Consider the following 12,223-nt stretch of genomic DNA (forward strand, 5'->3'; position numbering starts at 1 on the left):
AGTGCCACTCCATGAGGAAAACACAAGCAAAGACAAAAAAACAAGTCATCTACCTTAAAACTCAAATGCCGACCCCTTTACGCGATACTGCAGTCCTTTGCCACATAAGCTAAACAGGAGCACATCAACAAAGTACAACAACAACTAAAGCTATAATATATTATATATATATATATATATATATATATATATATATATATATATATATATATATATATATATACATTTGTAGAAAAAAAAATTGGAAAAACAATTTTAGAATTTTTTTTTTCTTTTTTAGAATTTTTTTTTTTTTTTTTGTAGAAAAAAAAAAAAAAAGTTTGTGAAAAAACAACACTTAGAAAATAGAGCCCAAATGACCTGGGTCTTTTTTTTTTCTCTTGCCTCTCAGTGTTTCCTTAACTAAGCTATAGTATGTAACTTTTTACCCTAAGAGATTACCATAAAAGCTTTTTGTTTTTTAAACCATTGTTAATTGATATATAACATAATATTTTTATTATTATTATTTATCATGATTATAATCCTGACTCTGAGCAGGCTTGCATCTCCACAAACCTGACTCTTACTTGGGCTGGAGGAGGGCCTTATCCTGCTTGTTTCCATGATCATGTTGTTCACTGATACTTTGCAGCGACATCACGTTAGGGAAAGGTTCTACATATGTGTACAGCGTAGATAGAACTACTTACTACTTTCATGCTGGCCATCTTCCTCAGCTCTAAATTGGCTGCTGCAACTTCAGACATTTTTACTTCCTTATTTTTACCGCCCGCGGGACGACGTGACGCCAACCAAGTCATGTGACTAGTTTTTCAGGCAGCTTCACATTACTGTGTGGACAGGGAACGGACACAGAAACGACGTGTCTGGACGCAAATTTTCCAATACAGTGATATGGTGATTCATTTCAGTGTAAATGTTACCTAAGTCAGTTTTTTCTGGTCAGATTGTGCTAAAACAAAGCTCAGATTAAAGTCTAAGAAAGCCTCAGACACACATGTAGCGTCACACCTCCAGTGAACTTTGACGACATCAGCTGCAAAGCGTCAACAATATTCCACAGTCTTGTCCGTCGCCGCAATAAAACAAGACAATGAATTCAGTTTGAGCACGTTTTTATACTGTTACAGGTCAATTCAAATGAACTCACACCGTTGCGGAATGTTGGAGACAAAACATACAAGTCTTAAACAGAAGCTCCAATGAACAGTAACAGATCGACACAAAGAATGGACCTTTGAAATTGAAATCAAAGAGCAAATTATCTACGCAAGCTTCAAAATTTTCTTTTCTGTTTAAAATCCCATTTACACCTATTTTTCTGATTTTCTTTGTTATAATGTTGCTTCCTCATCAAAAACACACCTAGAGTTGTATTTTGTTTCAATCACATATTTTAACGCACAAATCCTGGGTTAGGGTTGCGGAGTTCTTCTCTCACATGGATTTGTAGTAATACAGGAAGTGCTCCACTGTGTTTTTTAAACTCTATACACCTTCACTAGACAACCTTCTAACATGACTAAAAGCTCACAATAGTCAATTTTGTGAAATATAGGACCTTTAATTCATTAACTCAATCAAACCCGGGTGACAGCATGTCCACGGAGTTACTTATTATAAAACTTTGCATAAGACTTTCACTTTCCTACTGCGTTTTAAAGCAAGACATGTTTATAAAAAATGTGAACTTTTATATGATCTCGAAGCTGGTGATGCATGCGTCTCCATCTATGCCAATCACGGAGTACTTTTCTCGGCCCAGGCGGTTTGGGAACTTGAAGGAGGAGCAGTCAGGGAGAACCACCAGGAACTCAGTCGGGTTGAACCTGATGATCATCTGAAATGGTAAAAGAAAAGTTTCAGAATTTTTGGAACTACGATATCGAACGTATAGAGGTGGGTCCAGGTACGAGAACTTTAAAGTGGGACTAAACACCTAAACTCCGTCCACAAGCACATTTCAAACAGAGCTGCATAACTGGGCAGTTCCTGGAGGACTGACCGTGTGTTCGATTATCTTTCCACTCCCACTTGGACCTCGGATTTGACGTCACGTCGGAGCTTGAAGTGTATTATTATGTTTCGCTTGTCGGGCTACATGGATTATGATTATGACTGTTCCCTCATCTTATGAAAATGCTGCCAATTTAACTTATTTAATTTTTGAAATTTGTACATCATTTTATGTTATGATTTCTCTTCCATTACAACCTTAGGGACGTTAACGCCTGATAAATCAAGTATTTGTTCAATATTGGCCTCACAACAACACGACTACCAAACCCACAGGCAGTGATACGGACCTGGTAAAGTATTGCAGTAATACAAGTGAGTGAAATTGTCATTTAAACCACCAAAGTGTCCAAACACAATGAAAACACTTCATATTTACACATCACAGTGGGCGTAGCCATCTTGGATTCTGACTCGGAATCCTTGTTCGGTTGAGTCATTCATGCGATGCAAGGTTAGTTTTATTTCAAACATTATTCTATCAACACAGACATTCGCATCGACAGTTTGGTGTAATAATAGATTTGCTTCAAGTGTTTTGTGGAGTGGGTAAGACTGTTTTTAGTGGCAGGATAACTATGACCATTGACATACACTAGTCTAGCACCAGCGACCTCTGCAAATACAAGGACTGGATGAAATATTTTAAAAAGTGTCTCCACACGTCTTCAACACTCTGGCTCGTGAGAAAATGAGGCCCTATGTCCAAAATTCCGGACTGTCCCTTTAACTCCACCTATGTCACTTTTCTGGTGGGTCGTGCTTCTTAACCTCGCGCAGCCTGATGGATTCTCATGATATTTGTAAGTTCACAAACTCATGAGAATCCAGCTCCTGGTCGGGCGAACCAATCACATTGTCGAAGTGCAGAAGTCAACAACAAAGCGCCAAGTCAACCAAAACAAAAAACAAACATGGTGAAACAGACAGACCTACTTCTTGTTATTGCTTTGCCTGTAATGTTCCATGTTATTGCATTAAACTGCAATGGAGCTCTAAAATCACCATCGGTTCTGGAAGTAAATTTCTCATTCATTTTTCTGTTATGGATGTACATTAAACCGGCACATCCAGGAACTTGACTCATGAGAGACGTAACAAACGACCCCTCTCATTAAGTTTAATGCAAATTAAATCTACATGACTACTCAGTACATTACAACTGCAACATTACAACCGGTCGTTGACCATGAAAGATACGTACAAAACCTTAATTCAGTTAATATGAGACATGCCCCTTCAGTCTTGCATGTACAAAAAACAACAGCCCCACTCAGAGCCACAAGTGTCATACCTGCACATTTATTCGTATCTCAATGAGTCTCCAGGTAAGAAATAGTTTTGCTGTATTTTTGCCTTTACATTTTCATTTTAATATAGTTTATTTGACTCACAGACTCAAATGTAAACTAGTTAGCTAGTTAAATTAGAGTCAATAACTGTAGTTGTTTGTCTCTTGAAGACTAAAGAACAAAATTATAATTAAATCAAGATTTTCAGCTCATCAACTCTTTACGTCTAACGCGAACAACAACGGTCACTAAGACAGAACTTTTTGGCTCTCAGGAATTGTTTTCCCTGTAAAAGGGGCGTGGTGCAAACAACATGCTCTGTGTGACTTTTTTTTTTCCGATTCAATTACAGATGTTTAATGTGTTGATATGTTTAATGCCATACTGTGAGACTTTTTTTTTTTTTTAACCAACCAACAGTAGAAAGAACTGAAAGTAACAGTGTTTTGCATGGGATCTTTTTACCCTGAACGTTTGTCCGGCCTTGAAGGGGAAGCTGGTCTCCTTCTGCTCCTCGCCCCACACACAGCACTGGTACGAGTTACACACCACAGTGTTCTGATCACAGCCATAATTGAAGCGAGGGTTTACGTGTATGGCGATATTGTTCTCATTCGGACCAATGTTCACCGAAAACCTGCACAAGAGGACACACACGATACAGTCACTCAACACAGAAGAACACACAAGTGAAATGTTACAGAACACCGATTGTGCTTGTGTCTGCTCTAGAGTTAAAATCTATGAGACCTGTGGATTATTATGTTAGAATTTGGACATTTTAAATCACAATATTCATCTTAGACAAACCTATTGTGCAAAACTGACCTCTGAACTTTTAACCATGTTATACTAGGGCCCGGTCAAGCAGAAGTAAACAGCAAGGCCAAAAATTCAAGTTAATGCATCTGATATAAAAATGTATTCAACAGATAGAATATGTACTCTAGTTTATGAAACTTTTACCTTTTTTCTGTACCATTTTTGGTTCTAAAGTTACATACGTTTTAAACAGACCATGTATGAAACATGGAACAAAAATTATTTCCCAAATTTCAAAGACCTGCAAATCATGTAAATAAATGGATGTATTTCATCATATCTTGTGTTATTCCATCTTTGAACTGTTGATGAAGGTACATGATTTTTTTTTAAAAAAAAAAAAAAAAAGTATTTTAAAATGATAAAAATTTGCTTGGAAGGGCTGACATATTTTATAGAAATAGTTTCCTTTCATTTTGAAGTAATATTAAAGTATTCGGAAGAAAAAAACTGACAGATTATGCAAAATCATGCACCTTCTACTTGTTTGCACAATTTTCCCTCCGTTACTTTTCCCTCCGTTACCATGACCTTTCTTAATAAAAAATCTCATTACTCAAAAAGTAAAAGGTTTTTCAACCTAATCTTGTACCATATGGTAGAAAACTATATGAAGCAAATATTCAAACCAGTTTGTTAAGGATATGTAAGTGAGAACCAAGAGTTATCACTGTTTGTATTTATTGCCCAAAAAGTGCTGCATATTTCATTCCCTCCGTTACCGACATGAGTTTTAAAATTTTTTGTCAACAACTTGAAAGAATATCACAGGTTTAACTTTACCCTGTTGGAGTGTTAACTCTTTCCTACATTCTGATACTTTACTTATTTCAATAGTCCCTCTAGTTTCTGAATAAGAGACATTTGAATGTAAAAAATCTGTCCCTGTTTCCCTCCGTTACCGCTTGACCGGACCCAGTTGTCTCCTCTTCTCACTGACCATTTCCAAGTTTATTAGGAGTGATTTAGGAGTCATTCATGCATGTTTGAGCAATATTTAATCGTTTATTTTCAAGACGCCATATTTCTGCTCAACTTCCGTTTTTAACCACCGCTGCTCTGTACTTGTACTTGTATCTGTTCTCCAGTTTTCTTTTCTTAAACTGTGACATGTGTAGCAGTCGGCAGTGTCGCAAATGCTACAAATGTCGCATTTCAGTACAAATGAAAATAAAAAATCTGCTACTCGCTAGTGTGATCTGGCATTTACCACTGGAGTTTGTGATGACATTTCCTGCGCCATCAGCTGCCAGTGGGTATCGCAGTTTTCTAACACAGAACTCAGCGATCTTAGATGAATACTGTGATTTAAAATGTTATAATAAATTATAACATGGCCTAACTTTAAAACTACCACTACTGTGTGAGTGAAACAAAACACAACAGCAAACACATCATGGCTAAAAGCTCACAATTTCACATAATATATAGGACCTTTAATATCTTAAGATTCATTTTAACAAACCTAGTAATTCCCAAAATGACTTAATGCAAAAGACAAGTTAAAACTGTAAAAAGAAGTATTTTGTTTCTTATTTTAAGTTTATACAAAAGTGTGCACACAAGTATTGGTTATTGACCTCATGTCGAATGGAGTTACCTTGTGGGGTTAGGTTTGATCGTTCCCACCAGAGTCAGGGTCTGTCCCACCTTAAAGGACATGTTCTTCACAATCATTGCACACTGTGGGCACAAAGAACGACATACAGTAAATCATATGAACAACTGAAATACATGAGGCTCAGTGAAGGAATTCTGGAGGTTCTGAGCTTTCACTTGAGGCACAGTCTGTCCATAAACTGAGAATGAGACAAACTTAGATGTGTCTCTATCTGCAGGTTAAGACTCTGATAACACAGGTTCAGTTGTGAGTGTAGTACTTTTTGAAACAGTAAGAGCATAAAGTTCATACAGTTCTTCATTACACCTCAACCTGCCAGAGTCTAAGTGCCAAGTTTAACCTTCACTAAACTCTTCATTTGTTTTCATGTGAAAAAACACCTTTCATAATGAGCCTTTTATAAAGATAAGAGGGCCAGACACAATATACAGACAATCAAAATCACACACTTTACTGGACCTAAAGCTGCACCCCCTCCCCACCCCAAGAGCCACTGGTGGCTCATTGTGGTACCTGTGTTCCTAGCGGTCTCCCATTCAAGGACTGACCACCCCATATATATATATATATATATATATATATATATATATATATATATATATATATATATATATATATATATATGCACAGAATAACCCCAATATAAAAAATATTAAGAAAAGTTAACTTACTTGATCCATTTTTGCAGATTTTTCAGCTACAGGACCAGAGGAAGGAGGAGTGGAGAGTTCTGGAGACTGGAGGTCCTGGTATGAGCTGGGGCTGGACATTTATGAGGCAGAGGGCGGGACTTAGATGTGACGAGTGGACTCTACGGCCAATCAGAACACAGCCCTGGAAGGCAAGAAACAGTCAAACTCAAAGAAACAGATACTTGGACACAGTTTGGAAAGTACAGTAGATACTGTATGAGGTAGTAGTAGTAAGCAAAGGGTAGTTATTAGTTGCATTTTGTTGAGTAACTGTAAGTGTAGGTTTATCACCAAGTACTTTTTACTTAAATCTCTTTTTACCATACCAAGTGCTTACTGCTGTTTTGAAGTAACTATACTTCTAGGCTAGTTTTTGTCTTACTACTATGTGCAAGACTAATGTGACAAAATTTAAAAGTGAAAAAATGCATAGCACACTCAGATGGCTGATGTTCAAAAGCTTTCATTATTATTATTATTATTTTAAATAACATTTTGGCAAAAAGTCTTTGTCACATTTATTTATTTATTTATTTTTGCTTTGGACCACAGGATACACTACCGTTCAAAAGTTTGGGGTCACATAGAAATTTCCTTATTTTTGAAAGAAAAGCACTGTTTTTTTTAATGAAGATAACTTTAAACTAATCAGAAATACACTCTATACATTGCTAATGTGGTAAATGACTATTCTAGCTGCAAATGTCTGGTTTTTGGGGCAATATTTACATAAGTGTAAAGAGGCCCATTTCCAGCAACTGTCACTCCAGTGTTGTCTAATGGTACAATGTGTTTATGTATTGTGTCAGAAGGCTAATGGATGATAAGAAAACCCTTGTGCAATCATGTTAGGACAGCTGAAAACAGTTTAGCTGGTTAGAAAAGCTATAAATCTGACCTTCCTTTGAGCAGGTTGAGTATCTGGAGCATCACATTTGTGGGGCCGATTAAACGCTCAAAATGGCCAGAAAAAGAGAACTTTCATGTGAAACTGGACAGTCTATTCTTGTTATTAGAAATGAAGGCTATTCTGTGTGAGAAATTACCAAGAAACTGAAGATTTCCTACAAAAGTGTGTACTACGCCCTTCTTAGAACAGCACAAATAGGCACTAACGACAGCAGAAAGAGAAGTGTGAGGCCCCACCACACAAACGAGCGGAGTTATGACCAAAAACGCATATTTGACCTTGGTTAACTTGAGCTTCAAGTGAGCTTGACCCAGTTTCAGCCTGTAACATCCAGTGTACCCCAGTTATGTGTGTGCCGACTTGTGTAATGATTAGGTGAATATTTTAACCCACAGATGGTTCAGACATTGCCAAAATCGCCTGTGCTTTATAACGGCGTGACGTTTCAATTGACCCGTGTGACTCTCAAATGACCTCGACACCAAACGTCGGGCACAGGGGTTTGACCTATGTACCAAATTTGGTGACAGTTGGTCCATAAATGGCAGAATTATCGTGGGTGGACAGACACACAGACACACAGGGTGAATACTAAACCTGGTCAACCCTTCCGGGACCAGGTAATAAAAAAAATAAAAATATCTAAGAATTAGGGGAGCCGTTAACTGAATTGGTGGATTCGTTAACGGCATCTTATTTTCTTGCTGACAATGTTGACACAGACTCAGATGTTTCAGCGATTCTGACACTGCACAGTTCACAACATACAGTTTGACTGATCCAAGGATGCACAAAAATTTACTTCTGTTGTCACACTCTACTTAAGCACAATTTTCTGCATATAAAACAATAAAACTTCCTCTTTTTGTCTTTCTTTTTTCCTTTTCAAACATTTTGTTTCTTTCATTCCTTTTTTCCTTTTTTAATGGGTTGCCACAGGTCAGAACAGGCATACATTTTTAGTCTTCTTCATACATTTTATATTTAGAAAAGATAATATATACATTCTTAAACCTGGAAGAGATGTACTAGGCCTTTGAATTTACTCTCCCTCATGAGAAAGTAGCCCGTCTTTACACTCAGCTACACAGGGAATCTCACCCTTTTGCCTTTTCTAGTCATTAGTGTTAGTCACTCTGTGCTTAGTTCTACTCTGAGGAACACATTCAAGTGGTCCTAATGCTAGATAGTGTGTAAAGCAAAGTGTAGCAAAAAACTAAACCCCTTACACAGTGTTTCTAGTGAAGGCTGTATCAAGTGGTGGTTTGAATATTGTTTAATGAAGTTTACATATTGAGCTGGCTTATCTAAACAGACTTGGTGTAATTTACAGTGGTTTGGAGGGGGTTGTCACTTCCCCCAAAGAAGAAATGCTGACACTTCAAGGCGACGATTCAAGGCGGGAACCTGCTCAACATATTATATGCATATTCATATGGATGTTTATAAAAACTGGGTTGAAGTATTCAGAAGGGGTCAGATGCCTGATGTAAGCCCTCTGTAACTTTGTAGGCAGTTAGGGACAACGATCTGACCCAGAGCTCTGTATTAGAATTGTATTGTCAGGGGAATACATTTTTGTAATTTAAATTGGTTGAGTTTTGATAGAACATTGTAGGGACATAAATGGTCCGGATCAATTCATAGGCCTGCATGCCTGCACGAAGTCATTTATGCTTATACAACTCGATTTCTAGTGGGGATTGTGCCAAGGACACTGTGTTTTACGAAAAACAGGGCACCCTGCCCATTGCCATTTCAAAGACTGGACATGGACAGGAATGCGCCTCCATGTATGTGTGCGCGGTGGAGACTGGCCCTCTCTGCACGCACAGGTGCATGAAGAGAATATATAGAGGCGGAGGGAAAGCACCCACTTTAGAGTCTGCTGCGGGTTGCGTACGAACGCCCAGCCGGGTTTAAAGGTTGTATGGAGGATTTTTGTTTTGTTTTTTTGTTTCAAGTTGTCAATGATAGCATTATAGAGGTGCAGTAGCCTTGTAATTATGATGACCAAAAAAAAAGAATAAAAATTCATCAACTCTGGACGTGGTGGGGCTAAACATTTGCCAACGACACTGCCTCGTTATCTGTTAGCTGACAGGCTGTCAATCAAACTCCCTACGTTTCTAGCGTAACTGACTTGCCTGCGCGCCGCCGGTACGTGGTTTACGTACGCCTGTCACGCAGTCCACAGACGCAAGCCGCACAGACGCTGTTTACTCACCAACGCAACAGTTCTTAGCGGCTTTTTTTTACTTATATCTTCCTCGCAGTTAGCACAAAGTTTGTTGCAATGGCAGACAAAATCCAGGAGCAGTTCGCCGCAAAAGAAAGTCCGTTTTTGAGGTCGCTGAAAGAAGAAGACAAGGGGAAAAGCAGCGAAGCTAAACTAAGGTGATTCTTGAAGATTCATTCCAGCGATGGCACGACTGAAGCAGACGCAGGGTCTAAAGACTGACGCACTGTCGCCAAATTACTCCTGGACAGGTCCTTCTGCTTATTATGAAACGTACTTTATTTCCAAGAGCTAGTCAAACGTTTTTCAGGACACGAAAGCGATATCCTATGTCTGAAATCGTAATTTTCAAGGCAAAGAAAGAGTCCGCTTGCTGCTGCGTGTTGTAGCTAGTTCATTCGCACGGAATCTCCGCGCAACCTTCTCTGCTCCCCTTTCCTGCTCCTGTCCCCGCTGCCCGATCCACTCTTCCCCCTGCTCCTCACTTCTCCAGGCACGGAATCTCCGCGCACCGCTCCCCTCTCCTCTCTCCTCTCCCTCTCTCCCTGCTCCGCTCTTCTCCCTGCTCCTCAGTCTCGTCCGCGAACGAAATGTCCGCGCACCCACTCCCCCCGCTCCTCACTTCTCCGTCTTGCCTAACCAACACTGTAGTTAGTTGTTTACAATCATGTGCAGCACGGCTGTAAACAAACCTGTTTCTGGCATAGGAGGAGCGGGAGGAGGCGTTTCTACGTAGGAGCTGTAGGGGAGGGGGGGTGGTTTCACGCATGCAACATTTTGAAAAAGGACAAACAGTCGCTGGATTTCTCGTTCCTTGGAAAATCTCTATACAACCTTTAAGCCACTCTGCCGTGGGTTGTTGGCTCTCCAGCCCAGTGTCAACGGTGAGTTTGATTTTCTTATGTGCCAGTTTGTGTATGATTGATGCTTAAACCATTGATTGATNGCAGCGCTCTGCACCAGACCTCGTCACAGGGTAAATACTCCTATGGTACTTGTATAGTGGTTTGTCCTAATTATTCTGTATTTGAGCTTTTGAGTAAACTTGTAATCATCGAGTAGCTGGAAACACCGTATCTAGCTGTGTATTGACCACGGTCGTTTATTCAAGTCTCCTAACTTTGAGTCAATGAGCTTGGCACAGCAATAATTGATATCTCCAGACACAGAATGACACAGTAAAACCTGAATTAAAAAGCCAAAAAATAAGACAAAGACAAATCACTTGTTTGGAACCTTTGGTGAGTTTTCCCTTAATTTCATCTCTACAACGAGCAAGTCCAGCTAGACTAGGTAAGTGGCATAATGTTTGGTGAATATTTGATGCAATGTTAAGACTAGGTGAATGTTAATGTAATGTTAAGGCTATTTGGGAGGTAGTGAGATTCAGGCCATATAGTTTCAGCCTGGGACTTCAGAAGTAGCCAACATAAATAAGGTGACCAACATAAATAAAGTGACCAAACATGAGTGAAATGACTGTTAAATAAAGAGCTGCGCTAAACCTGCACAAGTACAATCTGCACTCCTATGACCTGTACATGTATGATCTCTGAAAAATTAAACATAAACCATCTCCAATGTGATACACACAGAACAGACTCAGCATCATCAGCACATCCTCTGTCACAGAGAGAACACTCATTTTCCACTGAGTCATGTCTTTTAGCTGACCACATCAGTGCACAAGCAAAGAGCTGTTTTGTTTTTGGTTTTTTCAGCTATAGTTTATACAAATGAGCATGTGGTTTAAGTTTCATTCTGTAAAATGTAAACAAATGTGTGCAAAGCTGAATTATATTATCAGACGGGCTGATGTGGCTCTATAGTGGTTGTGGTTTATATGTTGTGAAGTTGAGTTTATTTATGCAGAAGATTTTAATTAAGAATCTGCTGCAGTGTGTAACTTGTACAATGTTTGTTCAGTGTTGGGTTTAATGTAGTGGACCATAGCTCCTTACTGTTGGTTAGGAACCTCCCGAGCTTCCTATGCTGAAGGAGTTCATGGTTGTTTGTATATTGCCTGGTTTATTAAATGTATAATTTTTGCTCTTGTGTATTTGTAAGATTATGTCAAGAAACCAGGATAGTACATTTGATCATGTACACAGGGATATGAGTATCCTGGTTTCTCAGCGTGCATGTAAACAACATGTCCTGAATACTGACATAACCGGGATATGGATAATAAACGGGATACTGATGTGCATGTAAACACAAACACTAATATTCTTACTCAAACTTTGGACAAGATACTTGCCAGTGCAATAGGCCTATAATTTTCCACACTGCTCATTCTACCAGCCTTAACCTTTATGACTGGGACAAGAGTGACAGAAAGGAGTGAGGGAGGGAGTACCCCGTGTGTCAGAGAGCTAGAGAAGCACATGGCCAGGAGATTACAAAGTGTTATGGTGGTATGTTTTAGGCGCTCAGCATAAATCCCATCAGATCCACAGGTCTTATTAGAAGGTAACGTTTGTATTGCATTTAGTAGTTATGGTTTATATGTTGTAATGTTGAGTTTATTTTTATTAAGAATGAGCTGCGGTGTAGAACTTGTACTATAGTATTTGGAAACATTCGATTTGATATTGTATTGTAAAATACATGTTATTGCATTAAAAT

The 12,223-nt window shown here is 38.8% G+C and overlaps 1 protein-coding gene across 1 annotated transcript; it reads right to left on the reverse strand.

Moving 5' to 3' along the window:
* Nucleotides 1-1,319: 1,319 nt before the first annotated feature.
* On the reverse strand, nucleotides 1,320-6,551 carry LOC129412372 (galectin-1-like). Its single transcript, XM_055166018.1, has 4 exons — nucleotides 6,426-6,551; nucleotides 5,734-5,816; nucleotides 3,777-3,948; nucleotides 1,320-1,843 (listed from the first exon to the last, which is right to left on the reverse strand). The coding sequence occupies exons 1-4, from the start codon at nucleotides 6,522-6,524 to the stop codon at nucleotides 1,697-1,699; spliced, it is 501 nt and encodes a 166-aa protein (XP_055021993.1). The 5' UTR covers nucleotides 6,525-6,551; the 3' UTR covers nucleotides 1,320-1,696.
* Between the last annotated feature and the right edge of the window lie 5,672 nt (nucleotides 6,552-12,223).

This window comes from Boleophthalmus pectinirostris, unplaced genomic scaffold (assembly GCF_026225935.1).
Source record: "Boleophthalmus pectinirostris isolate CB_2022bp ecotype Guang Dong unplaced genomic scaffold, ASM2622593v1 HiC_scaffold_8, whole genome shotgun sequence".
NCBI classification, from domain to species: Eukaryota; Metazoa; Chordata; class Actinopteri; order Gobiiformes; family Gobiidae; genus Boleophthalmus; species Boleophthalmus pectinirostris.

Excerpts from the sequence above, each read along its gene's own strand:
- LOC129412372 (XM_055166018.1), bottom strand. The coding sequence starts at position 6,524 with ATGTCCAGCCCCAGCTCATACCAGGACCTCCAGTCTCCAGAACTCTCC. Across the intron at positions 3,949-5,733 it reads ATCAAACCTAACCCCACAAG|GTTTTCGGTGAACATTGGTC; the intron begins GTAACTCCATTC and ends CCTCTTGTGCAG. Across the intron at positions 1,844-3,776 it reads AGGCCGGACAAACGTTCAGG|ATGATCATCAGGTTCAACCC; the intron begins GTAAAAAGATCC and ends TTACCATTTCAG.